The sequence below is a fragment of the Terrapene carolina genome, unplaced genomic scaffold (assembly GCF_002925995.2).
Source record: "Terrapene carolina triunguis isolate 2854851 unplaced genomic scaffold, T_m_triunguis-2.0 Scaffold230, whole genome shotgun sequence".
Classification (NCBI taxonomy): domain Eukaryota; kingdom Metazoa; phylum Chordata; order Testudines; family Emydidae; genus Terrapene; species Terrapene triunguis.
In genome coordinates, this window is record NW_020664581.1 from 1,146,503 (window position 1) to 1,165,478 (window position 18,976).

At 49.9% G+C, this 18,976-nt stretch overlaps 1 protein-coding gene across 1 annotated transcript in view; it reads left to right on the top strand.

The window, feature by feature from the left end:
• Positions 1-18,976, top strand: part of LOC112101948 (SH3 and multiple ankyrin repeat domains protein 3) — a 205,631-nt gene that overhangs the window by 108,899 nt on the left and 77,756 nt on the right. Inside the window, exon 4 of the mRNA XM_026656392.1 lies at positions 2,108-2,190. Coding sequence (XP_026512177.1) covers positions 2,108-2,190 — 83 coding nt within the window. The remainder of the gene's footprint in view (positions 1-2,107; positions 2,191-18,976) is intronic.

The window sequence follows — 18,976 nt, forward strand, 5'->3', positions numbered from 1 at the left end:
GTAACGCAGTTTCGGCGGCATGCCTGCGGGAGGTCCGCTGGTAACGCGGATTCGGCGGCATGCCTGCGGGAGGTCCGCTGGTAACGTGGATTCGGCGGCGCGCCTGTGGGAGGTCCGCCAGTCCCGTGCCTTCGACGTACCCGCCGCCGAATTGCCGCTGAAACTGTGGGACCAGCAGACCTCCCGCAGACATGCCACCGAAGGCAGCCTGACTACCGCCCTCACGGCGACCAACACACCGCCTTCCGCGGCTTGCCGCCCCAGGCACACGCTTGGTGCGCTGGTGCCTGGAGCCGCCCCGTACCTATGTAAGAGCCAGGGTATTTTCATTAGTGATTGTATTTATCAGTATCTGGCGGTTCTAGCAGGAACCTAAAGCTGTGTCTCCTTCATTAAGGGGTGTCTACGAGCACACCCAAGCTGCTGGCGGGTTTGGCTACACTCAATGCAGAATGTAAAGGGCCACCTACTAATTCAAAGACTGGTCTGCAATGGGTTGTGGCTGGGCAGATGCTAATGCCACAGTACCAGCTAAGTGCCCACTGCATGCCCCTTGAAGTATAGCACTTGGAATCCACCCCCCTTTTCAGTCCAGAAATACAGCTCTCTCCTTACTCTGAATCTGGCACACAGCTACTGCTGTGATGGCGGTGGTATATGAACCTAGCTACAACGGAGCAATTCCACACGCTCAGTCAGCGAACGGAGAAATCCTGGATCAGCTGTGATACTCATTCCAGGCAGTAGAGGGCAGCAGCACACCGATCCAGCACTTTGGACATGGCAGTGTGTAGTATGTGTATGTGCAGGGGTGTGTGTCTCTGTATGCAGTGCATGCATCTGGGTGTGTTGAGGGAGGGAGTTTCTACTGCAGTGTGTGTGTGTGCGCGTGTACGCTCTGTCTGTCTTGCATAGGTGTCTGTCTGTAGTGCTCCCTTTTCCCTCTGGTGCACGGGAGCCATGCAGACATGTCCCTGGAGGGTTTACTTCTCCAGGCAGTGCCGGGATGCTTTGGCTCTTTGTTTCTCTGTTGCTGCACTCGGGGTGTATCAGCCTGAATGGCTACACACATGTAGTTGTGGATTTGGGGCTGGCACATTCCCTGCCCTCTTGCTGTGCCTTGCTCTTTCCGGTTTGGTGTGTAAAACTCCTTCGCTGTGCCGCTGAAAAGCACTGAGATCTCTGATTAATTCCACTCTGATGTCAGACATGCGGCTCTGCTGGGAGGGATTTACAGAGCTGCATTTAGGCTCTCGTTCGCTGAGAGAATCTTTCTCTGTCTCTTCCCTCCCCCCTTCCCCTTCCATCCCCCCTCCCCGCCCCAGCTCTCTGAAAACGTGTAGACATTTTTCTGTTGAAAGGGTCGCTAAGGCTTGGGGTCGGTTCAGAGCTTTGCATTTGATTCCCTCTCCTTACCACTGGATATTTTTTCATTCTTCTCATCTAGCTGCCATTGAGGACAGAGAGAGCAGCTTTGTTAGACTAGGACAATGAAATGAACACCCCCCTTTTTTTCCCTAATGACAGCCCGTTACTTAGCAACGGGGGTGGGGGGGATTTTAACAGAAGATCAGAGCGTCAGGATGAGGAGATAAACTCTGTCATTCGCTCTCCCAGGAAACTTACTAAAGAGCCAGCTTCCCTTTTGTCAGGCTCCTGATTTTTGCCCCCCAAGAGCCAGCAGGAAAGTCTCAGCGAGAATCCTCCCTGATGGCTGGCTGGCTGCTTCCCCCTGCAACTCCTCTGCTCAGGCGCCCCACTCTTCAGTTACATGCTAAGGGCATCATGTAAAGGGAAGCCCAGTGTGGGATCAGTAAGCTCTCTGCATACACATGCAGGTGACTGAGAGGGGGAATCCGTGGGCAGAAGGGAGAGCCAGACGGCCAGGGCTGACCCCTACTCACACAGGGAGGGAAAGGAGCATTCGCCTTTTTGTTCTGACAGTGGGCAAGGGAGGGAGGGAGAGAGATTGTGCCCAGCTCCGTGCTGAGAGCGATGGTTGCTCCGAAGAGGTCTCCGTGTGAAAGGCAGAGAGGCCACCTGCGCCTGGCAGCATGGTGCTGAAATCTAACCCTAGCATCATTCTCTTGTGCTCTTTCCTGCCCAGTGACTACATCATCGAGGAGAAGACGGCCGTGCTGCAGAAGAGGGAGCATGAGGGATTCGGGTTTGTGTTGCGAGGGGCCAAAGGTAAGGGCTGGTTTATTTCACTCGGGGCTGGGGCTGAGAGGGGAAGGTCCATGTCCACAGGGCCCTGCTCTGGCTGGCCGCACTGGTGTTACACATTGCCAGCCCGTGGGCCCCTGTACAGCAGGGCTCTCCGGGGACTCTCCTGCCCCTTGCCTCATGCCCAGGCACGTTAGAGTTTAACTCTAGTGCTGTACATTGTCCATACCTGGTATTTGCACACTGCCTGGTAGTTGTGCATAGAGCTCTGCACGCCGAGGCGTTTCACCTCCAGCCTAGTGCATGTGGACAGGGTGCATGCCCCGTGCTCTGTGCATGCGTGATTCAGACTGGGAGCCCCTCAGAGCAGGGCCCGTGTGCAGTCCCAGGCCCCCATGTTGACTGTGAATGTGGAGCCCGGTTACTACAATCCCTGGCTGTGTTGGGGCGTAACTCCAGGCTGGGGAGAAGGATCGTGCTGGTGGTGCCTCTATTCTGAGGCGGCTACTTGTGGCACTGTGCTGTCACCACACCTCCAGCCCTGCCTGATCAGGGTCTCCCCTGCTGGCATCAAGGGGACATTTCCAATCCCCACACACTGTCCTGGGGAATTCCTCGGCTCACGCTGCCAGTGCATCTGGCCCACGCTGTAGCTATTGTGGTTCATATTACTAGGAATTGTTACCCGAAAGAATCCCTCTGGAACGGAGCGTGATTGAGCTCATCTATTGGCATTGAATAACCAGCGTTAGCCCTGAGCTGGGAGCATGTGGAAGGCAGGGGACTCCTAGGCTAGAGGATCATTCTTCCAGCCATCTCAGGTTGAAGACTGGGGCAGACCCAGCACTGAAGTGTACTGAGGGATCAGATCAGTATGGGAGAACATAGCCACAGTGATGTCTGTCTGTGTCCCCTCCTGCTGCACAGGAGACATGGCACCTATAGGGAAGGCTTGGAGAGTAGCTGCCCGCTTTGCGTAGGAGATCTGCTCCTTTTCGAGCCCTTGCTGTGGGTGGAGACCCTTTTGATTTGGGTTTGAGCCCCACAAGTGATTTCCTCATAGCAGTCATCGATTGCCTTTTTCTGCATGTATCACAGAAGGGTTTTGTGTGCAAATGGGTGTGTCTCTCAGTACATGTACATTTGTACTCGTTTGTGTGTGTGTCCTACTCACATCTGCTAGTCTGCAAATTGTGTAATGAAACTTCCCAGCCCTCAGCATGGCATCTCCCTTTCTCATGGGTTGGGTTGTCATGGTGCGGGGTTACTCCCGTAATGACCAGATTCTCTCCGATTCTCTCCGGCTTTCTCTGTTTCCTCTCCTTAAGTTTGTATGCTCTGTATTTTCTTGTGTCTACTGATAGCTGGCGGAAGAGACTCCAGGCAGATTAGACAATGGGCTTTTGGCTGTGGGGCTCTGCAGCCAAATGAGTCTTTGTGGGATTTTTGGTATAAATATGGCTTAGTGTCTGTATGACTCTGGGGGCCACAAAACTGCTATCAGAGGCCATGGGGAAGCATATGGCTCTGGAGCGTCATGGGGCTGAAGGTAGCTTTGAGGGCAGGTCTTGTAGGGGTGAAGGTCTCTGATTAGTGAGGGGTGGATGTGGCTCACTTGGGAACCCATCACCCTCCTATAGTCACAAACTGTTAATCCGGGAGTCATCCTTGACCCCCTCTCCCCTTTACCTTCCCCTGCTTAAAGCTACTGCCGAACCCTGCTTCTTCCTCTATAGCATGCCCCAATCCGCCCATCCTCCTTTCCCACTTCCAGAAGCCTTGCCCATGCCCTGGTGACACCCAGCCTGGGCTGCAGCCTCCATCTTTCTGGATAACCCGCTCACCCCTCCCACCTGTTCATGTGACCTTAGAAAACATAGACAAACCCCCATCCCTTTCTGTGCCCACTGTTATCACAATGAGCTTAAAGGGCATTTCCCGCTCCCAGAGTAACGGCACGCACAGGCCAGGCACTGATGTCTGTTCATCCCACAGCAGCCATAACTTTATTATTGATTTGGCACGTCCTTGGGCCGGGTGCTGGGCAGACATACAGGAACAGGTGGGCCCTGCCTCAGGGACTTTGCCATCTAAACGAGCGCTCGGCAGTTAGATGAATAGTGAAAACATCACCAGCTACGTGAATTAGAGTAAAAAAAAACAGACGGGTTATAAGCCCCCCATGCTTGAAGGCAGACCGCAGCCACTAGCTGACTGGGTTGGGGGAAAAGCAGCCCCACTCGTCAGGTTATTCCCTACGTGGTTTTTGTACTTTCCTATGAAGCAGCTGGTCCCGAGTCTGGTTGGAGCTGGGATCCTGGGCTGATCCTGTTCCTATTTCTCTTCCAAATGCTGTCGCTGAACTCCTCTTCTTGTCCTGCCCCTCTGAACGTGTCATCTGCCCCCTTCCTTTTTCAAGTCCCTTCATTGGCTCTACCAGTCTCAGATTCAAACTCCTTGTCCTCAACCCAGCTCTGCCCCGCCTGCCTCTCTTCTCCCATCACTTGCTGCTTCCTGGCCCAGGACCTGCACTCTACCAACTCCACTTGCCTCCATCTGCCATGAGCACTTCCACCTTCCCTTACTCTCCTCTGTGCCTGGAACAACCTCCTTGGTCCTACAGACCACGCAATATCCTCCTCTTCAAATCCCAGTGTTGTATATCCGAGCCGCACACTTGCACCAAACTAATTATTGAAAAGTAAACAAAGCACAAATGGAAGACGTATCTCTAATGTGGTGTATCCACTGCAGAGTCAAGTAAACTCATGAGGGAAAGGATAGTGCCGTGGTTAGGATGCTAGTCTGGGACTCTGGAACCATAATTCACAGATTCCAAGGCCAGAGGGGACCATTGTGATCCTCTAGTCTGGCCTCCTGCATATCACAGGCCATCAAGCTTCCCCAAAATAATTCAGTTCCCTCCTTTGTCACAGACTTCCTGTGTGGCCGTGAGCAAGTCTCTGTATGCCTTTCTGTACCCTGAGATGACAGAACTTTCCAACCTCACAGGGGTGATGTAGGATAAATCTATTACAGATTGTGAGGTGTTGTGGTACTTCAGTGATAGATACGCCTTATTTCATTACGCTGTCCCTTCCTTCTGTCTTTTGTCATCTTCATCGTTTCTGTGGAAGAGGCTTAAGGTTTGATACTTGATGTCCCGTGTTGGGGGTTACATGCTTTGGGGGGCTGCATGACGCATAGCCACAGTGATGAAGCAGCACTTCCCATTGCAGGGAGTAGACAAACTAGCAAGATAGAAATATTCAAAGTACTGGGAAATAGCAGCTTGAGATATCCAGTCGTCAGCCGTAGTCCAGGTGGAATCCTCTGGTCTCATTTGTGATCATAATTCTGGGACAATGGGAATAAGACTCATACCTGCAGCTCATGGTATTAGCATACAGTTGGTTGTTGTAAATCCACCACCATCCTCAATTTAATGGTGGCTGAGACACCTGACCTTACTTGAACTTCTTTGGTTCATGCTTCTGGCCCTGCTTTGTCTTTGAGCCTTTGTCCAGAGGGGTAGTAGAACCGGTTCGGAGTGGGTGTGACCATGCACACTTTGTCTGTCCTCACCTGTATCGGGCACCCCACCCTCAATGTGTCTCCCTTGGTATATGAGTCCTAGAATGAAATAAACACTGGAGTTGTCTTAGTTACAGGGTAAGCACCCTGGTCCCTGAGATTCCTCTCTTGGCTGGTGATTTATCAGGTCTGGTTTTGAAATTGAGACAAATTGCTCTGAATGAGTTCGATTGTTCTCACCAACTCAAACTCTTCTGTGCATTTGCTCTGGATCTCACGGCTTCCATGGCAACTTGTAGACTATACAGGGTCATTCTAGGCTCAGTCATCACCTGGTGGCAGGATGCCACACTCTGATCTTCATGATGGGACTGGACATTGGAGATGTGAAAATGACATATCGCCTCTTCCTCCACACCACCACCTCTTCTAGGCTGAGGCCAAGAACTCCCCTCATGCCTGAGAAGATGGACGTGCTAGTTTAAGTGCCTGCCCTAGGAGGCTGATAGGCACAGCTGGATTCCAGATGTCTCTAGGGCTATGTCTAGAGTGGTGGTGAGGGGTGTGATTCCCCTGCTCATGTACTCATGCTCACACTAGCTCTCATCAGGCTAGTGCAAGTACAAATAGCAGCGTGTCCACGGTAGCACGGGTAACAGCAGCAGAGGCGCGGCTTAGCCATGCCAAGTATACACCCAGCAGTTTCAGGCGGGTTTGTACTTGGCATGGCTAAGCCATGGCACTGCAGCTACACTGCTCTTTGTACTCACGCTAGCTCAATGGGTGTACGCGAGCAGAAGAATCACACCTCTAGCTCGTAGGATAGACCTTGCCCAAGGCAAGAGACGCTCTCCTCTCCCACAGAACCACTTTGCCCAGGGTGGGGTCTGCCTAGTCCCACATCTCAGGTAAGTTTGTCCCAGTACACAAACTTGGAATCTGCCAGAGAGCAAAGTTCATTAGAGCTACTCACCTCCCCTTCCTCCTCTTCTCCTGCAGAGCTCAAGGGTAAAAAGGGGGACTTGCCCCAGGCAATGGCTGAAGGTGCAGTGAGCTCAGAATTTGTTCACTTAAATTCATGGCCTCCCTCATGTTTTTTTCTTCTACCCCACTGGGGCCTCTTGTTGTGTATACGTAGTGTGTCAGTCAGCTTGCCTTTTACAGCAAAGAAACACAAAACAGGAGTGAGAAGCCAGGCAAGGGTACCTCTATGTCATGGGCTTTGTATAGACCTGCAATGACCAGAAGAGCCACCTCAGACCTCTTCTGACCAAGGGAGGCTTGTCAAGCCCAGGTGACTCTGCCGGTTACTGTGCAACCAGCATCAGCTTTGGAGAACCGCTTGCCCAAATGGTTCTGTGCTCGGCTAAAGCATTAGCCAGGTGCCTAATCTCATCTGGCCAGCCAAGTCCGCTGCCAGTGATGAAATGACACACTGCTCTGTGCCCAACACAAGCCATCCCTAGGTCGATGCTGGGATCCTCTGTCTTTCTGCGCTGACTGAATTCAGTGCTGGGGTCTGGATTTAAGGATTTATGTGGATGGCACTGCCAAGGGGCATGGCCACTCCCAACAATGTCCAAATGATCTTCATGGGGGACTTCAGTTTGAGTGACACATGCTGGAGGTCTCATGGTGCCAGTAGTAAAACACCCTGGGAATTTCTAAACATTATAGGTGACAGTTTCATAATTCAAAAAGTGCTGCAGCCAACATAAGGGAATCCTTTGTTAGACCTTGTCCTAACAGATAAAGAGGACCTGATCACAGGACTAAAAATTAATGGTAGATTAGGTACAAATGATCATGATTAAGGCTAAGATTTAGTCATGGGCATTTTTAGTAAAAGTCATGGACGGGTCACGGGCCATAAACAAAAGTTCATGGCCCCTGACCTGTCCATGACTTGTACTATAAATACCCCTGACTAAATCTTATCTGCTTTGGAGGTTGACCTGGGACCGCTGTTGCTCTGGCGATCCCTGGGGCCAGCCACACCTGCTGCTGCAGCTGCGGAAATCCCAGAAAGTCACGACATCCGTGACCTCTGTGACAGACTCACAGTCTTAACCATGACTTGATCATATTTATAATGTGTAAGTAGAATAAAGTCAAGACCAGTTATATATAAACTTGGTGCTTTAATAGTATAATTCCCAATTATCATTCACATTTTTCTGATTACATTCTTCCTCCTAGCTGATCTGGCTCATGATTTTTTTCAGCTCTGTGAAATTGGCCCTGTTAAAGCACCAAGTGTGTGTGTGTGTGTGTGTGTGTATATATATATATATGGAAGAAGGAGAAAGTTGATAGCAATGACTATAATTCAGAAGTTAGGAATTGTAGAAAATTGGATAAGGGGGAAGCAAAAGGACACAAGGAGAAAGCTGTGGCAGCAGAGTTAAGGACAATAAGAAGGAGTTTTTAAAATATATTAGGACCAAAAGAATTCCTGACAATGCTGTTGGTCCATTATTAGATGGAAGTGGCAGAATTATCAATAATAATGCAGAAAAAGGCAGACGTGTTCAATAAATATTTCTGTTCTCTATTTGGGGGGGAAATAGATGATATAGTCTCATCATGTGGTGATGACACACTCTTTCCATTCCACTAGTAACTTGGGAAGATGTTAAACAAGCTACTAAAGTTAGATATTTGCATCTAAGAGTTTTAAAAGAGCCAGTGGAGAAGCTCACTGGACCATTAATGTTGATTTTCAATATGTTTGCAATACCAGGGAAGTTCCAGAAGACTGGAAGAAAGCAAATGTTGAGTCAATTTTTAAAAAAGGGAAAATGAGATGACCTGGGGAATTATAGAACAGGAGTACTTGTGGCACCTTAGAGACTAACAAATTTATTAGAGCATAAGCTTTCGTGGGCTACAACCCACTTCTTCGGATGCATAGAATGGACTGTCTGCCTAACATTGATCCCAGACAAGATAATGAAGTGGCTGATATGGGATTTGCTTAATAAAGAATTAATGGAGAATAATGTAATTACTGCAAATCAACATGGGTTTATGGAAAATAGATCCTGTCAAACTAATTTGGTATCTTTTTTGATGAGATTATAAATTTGGTAGACAAAGGTAGTAATGGTGACGTAATATACTTAGACTTCTGTAAGGAGTTTGACTTGGTACCGCACGACATATTAACTTAAAAAAACAGAATAATACGACATATACATGTCACACATTAATGGACTAAAACTGGCTAACTGATAGATCACAGACTGTAATTGTAAATGTGGAAGTCTTCATTCAGCGGTGTGTTTCCAATGGAGTCCAACACATTTCTATCAGTGACATGGAGGAAAACAAAATCGTCACTGATTAAGTTTGTAGATGACACAAAACTTGGGGAGTGGTAAATAATGAAGAGAACAGGCCACTCATTCAGACCGATCTAGATCACTTGGTAAACTGGGTGCAAGCAAACAATGCATATGCATTTTAATACGGCTCAATGGAAATGTGTCCAATCTAGGAACAAGGAAAGAGGCCACACTTACAGGATGGGGGACTCTATACTGGGTAGCAATGTCTGGGGGCTGGGGTGAATGAATAGCTGAACAGGAGCACTCAGTGTGCTGCTCTGTCCAGAAGAACTAACGCGAGCGTGGGAGGCATAAACAGGGGAATCTCAAGTAGGGGTAGAGAAGTTACTCAACTTCTGTGTTTGGCCCTGTGTGACCACTGCTGGAATCCTGTGTCCTGTTCTGGTGCCCACAATTCAAGAAGGATGTTGATAAATTGGAGTGGGGTCAGAGAAGAGCCATGAGAATGATTAAAGGATTAGAAAATATGCCTGACAGTGATAGACTCAAAGAGCCTGATCTATTTATCTTGATAAAGAGATTAAGAGGTTGACTTGATTACAGTCTATAAGTATTTACATGGTGAACATATATATATATATATGGCTCTTCGATGAGCAGAAAAAGGTGTAACAGGATCCAATGGCTTGAACTTGGAGCAGACCTATTCAGACTGGAAATAAGGCATACATTTTTAACAGTGAGTGTAATTAATCATTGGAACAATTTACCAAATGCTGTGATGAATTCTCCATCAATGGCAATTTTCAAATCACGATTGGCTGTTTTTCTATAAGCTCTGCTCCAGGAATTATTTTGGGGAAGTTCTCTGGCCTGTGCTATACAGGAGGTCAAACTAGATTATCACAATGGTTCCTTCTGGCTTTCAGCTCTATGAATTTTTGGAGCCCCTTCCTGTCCCATGAGGGAAGGAAGATAGAAGGCAAAGGATTCTGGAAGTGAACACTGCCGAGTTAAGTGGTGTAAGGTAGAGATGTTGGGTTTTATGGATCATCTGCCCCCCTTCTGTGAGGAGAGAGGGCTGAATACTTTAGGTGGTCTCCATCTCAGTAAAAGGGGGACCAATTTCCTCAAGGACAAGCTGGCTAGAGTAGTCAGCAGGGGATTGAACTAATAACAAAAGAGGAGGGTGAAAACAGAGAACAAATGAGCACGCAGCACAAAATCTAGATGTTGAGAACAAAATTAATCAAGACACCAAAGTACATAAGGAGAAGAAATTCTTTAATTGCTGATACACCAACGCTAGGAGCTTGGGTAACAAACGAGAATTGGAATTGCTAATTTAGTAGCATAAATTCGATCTAGTTGGTATTACTGAAACCTGGTGGGATGATTCACCATGATTGGAATGTTAAAATCAATAGTTATAACCTATTTAGGAAGGATTGAGTGGGCCAACGGGGAGTGGCACTCTGTCAAAAAATAACACTGCCTGTTTCCAAGGCATTAGTATCATACAATCATGGAATATCAGGGTTGGAAGGGACCTCAGGAGGTCATCTAGTCCAACCCCCTGCTCAAAGCAGGACCAATCCCCAACTAAATCATCCCAGCCAGGGCTTTGTCAAGCCGGGCCTTAAAAACCTCTAAGGATGGAGATTCCATCATCTCCCTAGGTAACCCAAGCCTTGTCTAGATGAACTTTAGTTCCCAGCAGCCTGGGGTGTACATGTACCCTGCAATAGCTTGCTGCGTACTTAGGGTTCGTTACACTGCAATGAAACACGGGCGGCATGGACACTGCTGGTCTGGCTCAGCTGACTGGGGCTCACAGGGCTAATAATTGAAATGTAGATGTTTGGGCTCTGGCTGGAGGTCTGAGGTCTCAGAGTCCAGGCTGCAGCCTGGGCCCAAATGTCTACACTGCAGTTTTTTGCCCCACAGCCTGAGACCTGTGAGCCTGAATCAATTGGCCCAGGCTCTGAGACTCGGTGCTGTGGGTGTTTGATTGCAGTGTGACACGCCCTGTCTGTGTGGACCCTGCCGCCATACCCTTAAAATCCCCTACTGCACTTTAATCTGTCCCCGTTTCACAGCGGGCTTGATCAAAGCAGACTAGGGAACTTCTAGTGCAGCAGCAGGGTCCACGCAGATACGTAGTGCATTGCAGGCTGCGGCGCTGTAACTTTACACCCAGATTGCCGCAAACTAAGTGTTCATACAGACAGGCCCCAAGTCACTGCCAGCTCAGAGGAAAATGACCATGAATGCTGTGAATCAGTGTCCAAACAGATAAGGCACAAGGTGGGGTAGTAGTGGGTGTTTGCTTACAGATGACCAATCCCATTGGGCAGCAGGATGACCAGCCCCTAAAGTCCCTGTCTATAATGTGCAGGAAAACAGCTCTGTGCCCATGGGGGGCTTCCGTCTGAATGAATCATGCTGGACGTCTCCTTCTGCCAGCACTAACACCCTCAGAATTATAGATGACCATTTTCCCTTGAGTGGTTGTGCACATACACACTCCACTGCAGGTGTTTGTGTGCCCAGTGCACTCGCGTTCGAGAGTTTTGCCAGCAGTACCACTAGGTGAAGCATTTGCTGCTGCTCTAGTGCTCTCAGATAAGGGCATAAAAGGGGCATATTCGCCGCCTCCCTCTCGGATCCTTCTTACCATCCATGGTGAGAGTTGAAGCCCCCTGTAGCACTTGCTTTGGTTAGCCAGTATTTCCAAGTTCCTGTCGTGTACATAGTTATAGATAGTCGTGTTTAGAGTAGTATTGCCAATTGGCTTAGAGTATTTGCTATAGGTACCTGGTGGATTTATTATGAAAAAATCCCCAACTTTCCAGCAGTGTGCAGCATGCAGTTCTATTTCCCCTGTGACGAGTAAGAACAAGAGCTTCTGGGTTTGCCTTGGCAAGGGCTATGTGGGGACAGATGCCCTATTTGCACCTCCTTCCTCACCAGGACAAAAAAACAGAGGGATTTCTACCTCAAAGTTCCCCTTGTGAAAGAGGTGATGCATTCCACCTCGGAACCAAGGCCTGACCACAAGGTAGTGAGTCCACAAGGATTGCTCCTCCGGCTGCACAAGTCCAATGAGAAATGTCACTTCTCCCTCACCAGCAGCTGCCTCAGAAGCGCTCCAAGCATTCTGATGATAAGTGCTCAAAGCCTGTCTCCAAAAAGGATTTCCAGTAAGACCTCCAGAACTCATTTGAGACACTACAAATCTAGACTTTCACCAGCTCCATCTGAGGCGGCACTATTGACTCCAGCTATGGATGCTGGAGTCTTCACTCTTTCCAGCTCCATCTTCATTGTTCCAACCTTAACGTCACTATTGGCGCCGATGGACGAATACTTACCTATTTGGATGCCCTCTACGCCACAGGCCTTGCTGGCCAGGGATCTTTGGTGTCTCCCCTACTGGTGACTCTTTGATGACTCTCCTTGCTAAAATCAGCTCCTATTAAGACAACTCTGGTGTCTTCAGCACCCCTGGAGCACATGGTGCTGCCGATGCATTGCCAACACCTTTGATGTCATCTGAAGAGACAGCACCATTTCTCCAACCCATTGTGCTGGTACTGCCAGCACCAATCCTTTGATCAGTGTTCCAACCATCTCAGCCCTCGGTTATGTTGAACCCCCAGGTATCTCCTGTAGCCAGAGCACCTGGAACCCCAAAAGGGACCACTCCCTGTGTCACCCTTGAGGTCTTTTAGCAATCCTTGCAGACCTCCTACTAAGGGTATGGACCAAGTCTGGTTTTCATATAAAGAGGCTCCAGCATGGTGTCCCCACCTCGGATGACTCAGACAATTCAATATCCTCTGTGGCCTTACTGGTCTTGGGCTGTTCCGAGGTATTCTGGACCTCCATCACAGTCACACTGTAGAAGGAAGTCCCCTCCTCCCCTAGTGAAGGAAACCTCTACCCAGGATTCTGCTACCATCCCTCCACCCACTGTACTGGACCCTATGGAGGACGGAGAAATAATGAAGGATCCCCTGGTTGTTTCCGCCCATATTTCATCATCTTCTCCAGAGTCAACATCTTCCACCACAACCCTCTTGAGGACTTCAGGGTCTTCCAGGACCTTATGAGGAGGTCCCTACTTCCCTAGGAGAGCATGTCGAACGTGAGCAAGAAAACCTGCACAGCCTCCTTAATATTTTGCAGACTCCTGCCCCATGAAGCATTGCCCTTCCCATCAGTGAAGCCTTGCTGGAGACGGCATGAACCTTCTGGCAGACCCCAGCCTCTATATGACCTATGGCCAAGCAAGGGTATATCAAGTTCCTCAACAAGATTAGCCATGCCACCTGATTGGATGCAGAGGTCAGCAGGCTGGCTCTTAAGCTAGCAGCACCAGCAGCTCACTGGCTTCTCAATGCTCATACCCACCTCTGTGCCTGCTCCTGCATTACCTGGTTCTTCTTCGAGTGATGGTTGCTATCTGTATTCCAAACGTGGGTGCGCATGAGGAAAGAGGAGAGGAAAGTGATCAGGAACAGTCAGCATGGATTCACCAAGGGCAAGTCATGCCTGACTAACCTAATTGCCTTCTATGAGGAGATAATTGGGTCTGTGGATGAGGGGAAATCAGTGGATGTGTTTTTCCTTGACTTTAGCAAAGCTTTCGATATGGTCTCCCACAGTATTCTTGCCGGCAAGTTAAAGAAGTATGGGCTGGATGAATGGACTGTAAGGTGGATAGAAAGCTGGCTAGATTGTCGGGCTCAACGGGTAGTGATCAACGGCTCCATGTCTAGTTGGCAGCCGGTTTCAAGCGGAGTGCCCCAAGGGTCGGTCCTGGGGCCGGCTTTGTTCAATATCTTCATTAATGATCTGGAGGATGGCGTGGACTGCACTCTCAGCAAGTTTGCAGATGACACTAAACTCGGAGGAGTGGTAGATACACTGGAGGGTAGGGATAGGATACAGAGGGACCTAGACAAATTAGAGGATTGGGCCAAAAGAAACCTGATGAGGTTCAACAAGGACAAGTGCAGAGTCCTGCACTTAGGACGGAAGAATCCCATTCACTGTTACAGACTAGGGACCGAGTGGCTAGGCAGCAGTTCTGCAGAAAAGGACCTAGGGGTCACAGTGGACAAGAAGCTGGATATGAGTCAACAGTGTGCTCTTGTTGCCAAGAAGGCTAACGGCATTTTGGGCTGTATAAGTAGGGGCATTGCCAGCAGATCGAGGGACGTGATCATTCCCCTCTATTCGACATTGATGAGGCCTCACCTGGAGTACTGTGTCCAGTTTTGGGCCCCACACTACAAGAAGAATGTGGAAAAATTGGAAAGAGTCCAGCGGAGGGCAACAAAAATGATTAGGGGGCTGGAGCACATGACTTATGAGGAGAGGCTGAGGGAATTGGGATTGTTTAGTCTGCAGAAGAGAAGAATGAGGGGGGATTTGATAGCTGCTTTCAACTACCTGAAAGGGGGTTCCAAAGAGGATGGATCTAGACTGTTCTCAGTGGTCCCAGATGACAGAACAAGGAGTAATGGTCTCAAGTTGCAGTGGGGGAGTTTTAGGTTGGATATTAGGAAAAACTATTTCACTAGGAGGGTGGTGAAGCACTGGAATGGGTTACCTAGGGAGGTGGTGGAATCTCCTTCCTTAGAGGTTTTTAAGGCCCGGCTTGACAAAGCCCAGGCTGGGATGATTTAGTTGGGATTAGGTCCTGCTTTGAGCAGGGGGTGGGACTAGATGACCTCCTGAGGTCCCTTCCAACCCTGATATTCTATGATTCTATGCGCACCATGCACCAAAGCTGGAAGTTTTCAACAGCAGTGTCTGTTGACTTGCACGTCTGTCTTATGTTGCCACGTGCTCCAAGCGAGGTTATAAGTTCCCTCTTAGAGCATGGTCATAGTCGGAATCTTCTCTCCTCATGCTCAATCACGCCCTCCTAACAAAGGGTGTGATCGAGCCCGTGCCTGTCCCCTTCGTCAACAAGGGCTTCAACTGCCCATACTTCCTCATTCCAAGGAAGGGTGGGGACCTCTGCCTATCCTGAATCTCTGCTTACTCAACACCTTCCTCAGGAAGACCAAGTTCCTATGGTGACCCTCGCATCCATCATTCCCTCCCTCCCTCAGGGGGCGTGGTTCGCAGCCCTGGTCATGAAAGATGAGTACTTCCATATCGATACCCACCCAGCGCATCGCAAATTCCTCTGCTTCCACATGGGCAACAACCACGATCAATTCCAAGTCCTTCCCTTCGGCATCGCCATGGCCCCCAGGGTCTTCACCAAGGTCTTTGTGGTCATTGCAGCCCACTTTCACCAGCTGGGGCACTTGGTGTCACCATGCTCCGCTTGCCCCTCACCTCACTGGACATCTGTGTCAACAAGGAGAAGTCCATGCTGCTCCCGACGCAGACGATCCGTTTCATCACGGTGTGCCTGGAGTCAGCACCAGTGCAAGTCTTCCTCCTGGCAGACTGTTTTGCCGCCCTTACGGCTCTCATGACAACCCTGCACTGCAACCTGCGCATGATGGTGTGCCGATGTCTCTGCCTCCTAAGCCACACGGCAGCCTGCACCCACTTGACCCCACAGGCTCACCTCCATGTGCACTGTCTACAGCTGTGGCTCCTCTCGGTCTGCCGACCCCTCCTCATCCACCTGGATTCACCCTTGCCTGCCCAAGTTGCGTCCGTGCCTCCCTCGCAACACCCTCCTCCTTCCATGGCACGAGGGCCTCCGATACGCCTTCCCTTCTCCCCCCCTCTTTTCCCTCCTCCTCCAAGTGCTGCGCAAGATCCGCTGGGACCGGGCCACAATCATCTTGATAGCCCCATGATGTCCCCGACAGTCCCGGTTTCCCAATCTACTCAGACTGTCCCTTGTCCACCGATAAGCCTCCCCATCCTGCTGGATCTCTCACCTAGGAACACAGCCACGTTCGACACCCCAGCCCAGGCCCGCTCCAGCTGACGGCCTGGTTCTTGGATGCGGCTCGCAGGTTAACAATGCCTGCTCATCACCCGTCCGCCATATACTGACACACAGCAGACGAGACTCCCCATGGGCGTGGTATGTCGCAAAGTGGAAGCGCTTCACCTCTTGGGCTGAATGCCACCACCTTCCTCAGAGGGACGTCTCCGTGCCTGTCATCCTAGAGTACCTCCTGGAGCTTGAGCACTCGGACCTCGTACTTAGCTTGATACGTGTTCACCTTGCAGCACCCAGTGCCTTCCTTCCCCCACTGCACGGAGGGTCGCTGTTTACCCACCCTGCCACTACCCGCTTTCTAAAGGGCCAGATGAACTGCTTCCTGCCGGTCCTTACCCCTACGCCTTCCCCCCCCACCCCCCCCGGGCCTTAATCTTGTGCTATCCGCCCTCACCAGGCCCCCCTTCGAACCACTGGCCACATGCTTCCTCTTACCCTGTCCATGAAGGGCCTCTTCCTTGTGGCCATCACTTCCGCTCGGCAGGTCAGCGAATTGGCGGCCATGATGGCAGACCTCCCGTATAGCATCTTCCATAAGGACAAATTCTCCATGCACCTTCACCCTACGTTTCTCCCGAAGGTAGTCTCCAAATTCCACCTCAAGCCGTCTATCCAGCTCCCGGTCTTCCATCCGAAGCTGCACGCCACTCCCATGGACAGGACACTCTCTCCCCCCGTCTGGCAGCAGGTTGTCCCGCTTGCTAGGTGCTTGGAGCCATATTACAACTGATTCTTGGGTTTGGGTTCTGTCCTGCAGCTTGTCACTGTTCCCCCACGCCTCCCACTTCCCTGTCCCTTTTCAGGGACTGATCTCACAGGCCTGCTCTCATTCCAGAAGTGCAGTCTCTTTGCAATCAGAGGCTATAGAACCGGTACCTCCTCAGCACTGGGGGAAGGGATTTTATTCCTGGGATTTTCCCGTTCCAAAGTCCAAGGGAGGCCTCAGACCTATTCTCGATCTGCGAAACCTGAACAAATACAGAACAAAGAGAAAGTTGTGCATGATTACCCGGTTTCTGTTGTCCTGTCCCTAGATCCTGACGATTGGTATGCTGCCCTCAATTTTAAGGTTCCTTATGGCAGATGTCCAATTCACAGTCATGTTGGGTCTGTCCTCAGCCCCTCGAGTCCTCACAAAGCGTATGGCAGGGTGGTGCTACCTCTCACAGGGTAGGCATCCAAGTATTTCTGTACCTGGATGATTGGTTGATATGAGGACAATCCACGTACCAGGTGTAGGTCTGCATCAAGACAGTCCAATCCCTTGTTGATGCCTTGGGGCCAGTTAATCAACAAGGGCAAGTCATTACTGCATCCTGTGCAGAGAATTGATTTTACTCCAGTTCGGTGAAGGTATACTTGCTCCCGGCCAGATTTCAGGCAAGATTGGACCTACGCAAAGGTCTCAAGGCCCATCCTTGTACAACGGTAAGGAATTGCCTGAGACTTCTAGGACCTATGGCAGCTTGCATGACATGCCAGACTTCACCTCAGAGGCAGGGTGGTTGGAGTTTGCTTACTGTCCATCTCGTCACCTACTGGACATGCTGATGCACTTGCTGCAAGTGTCTTGTCTTCCCTAGATTGGTGGATGGACCTGCTAGCGCATGCAAAGGGGTCTCATTTTCCCTGACTCTGCCCTACATGACTCTGCTTACAGATGCTTTGTCCCTAGGCCAGGGAGCTCATCTGGACAGACCTTCAGACTTTGGACAGATCAAGAACTCTCTGTGCACATAAATGTTCAAGAACTTTGAGGGATTCATCTGGCATATCAGGTGGAGCCACACATCAAAGGCTGTACTGTGCAAGCCCTCACAGACAACGCTGCTACTATGTTCTGCTTGAACAGACAGGGAGGTGCCAGGTCAGATCACCTTTGCCAGGAAACTATAGAGCTCTGGGATTTTTGCTTCTGAAATACCATGACCCTCAAAGCCTCACACCTCCCAGGTGTTCAGAACTGTCTGGCAGATCAGCTCAGCAGAACATGCAGCAGGAATCACAAATGGTCCCTCAAGATGGATGCAGTCAAGTCTATCCTCCAGGCTTGGCAGATGCCAGAGCTAGCTTTCTGCTCTGTGACTGAAGAGGAAGTGTCACCTGCTCTGTTCCAGGTCAGATCACAGCCCAGGGTCTACCTCACACGCATTCCTTCTCCTGTGGAAGGGCAGGCTGCTGTATGCTTTTCCTCCCAGGAGTTTTGTGTAACTCAAACAGGATTATGCCATTCTGATTCTGACAGCACCAGCCTACTCACATCAGCATTGGTCCTTGGACCTCCTGAGACTCTGCCTCAAGGCCCCTAGAACACTGCCTCAAGTCACTGATATAATTTCACCGAACTATGGCCAGATGATGCACGCCACCCCGCCCAGCCCTCATCTCACAGTTGGGATGCTCAGTGGTTGTCAGCTCAAGAGCCTGAGTGTTTCCTAGAGTTTCGGGACATTCTCTTAGGAAACCATCCATTAGATATATTTACATGATGAAGTGGAGATGTTTCTCTGTATGGTCCTAGTTGTGGGATACACCTCTTATGCAGACTTCTCCTTCGCTTATACTGGAGTATTTACTTCCCCTAAAGGGAAAAGGACTTTCCACTTATGAGGGATCCCACACCCCTTTGGGACTTAAATTTGGTTTTGTCAGTGTTAATAGGTCGTCCTTTTGAGCCTATGGCTACTTGTTTATTATTGCATCTCCTACTGAAGGTAGTATTCCCAGTCACCAGTAAGAGGCTGGGAGAACTATGAGCATTAGTTGCAGACCCCCAGGGTGCAGTTGTCTTTAAGGACAGGGTTTATTTCTGATTACGGTGGTTTTGGATTCCCACCTTAATCAGTCTATCTACTTACCAGCCTTTTCTCTAAAGCTTCACTGTCATGAGGATGAAGAGAGCCCCTGTACTTCGGATGCCCACAAGGCATTAGCCTTTTCCTTGGACAGGTCTAGACTGTTTGGTGTCCCTCAGCTGCTCTTTTCCTTCACTGACAGA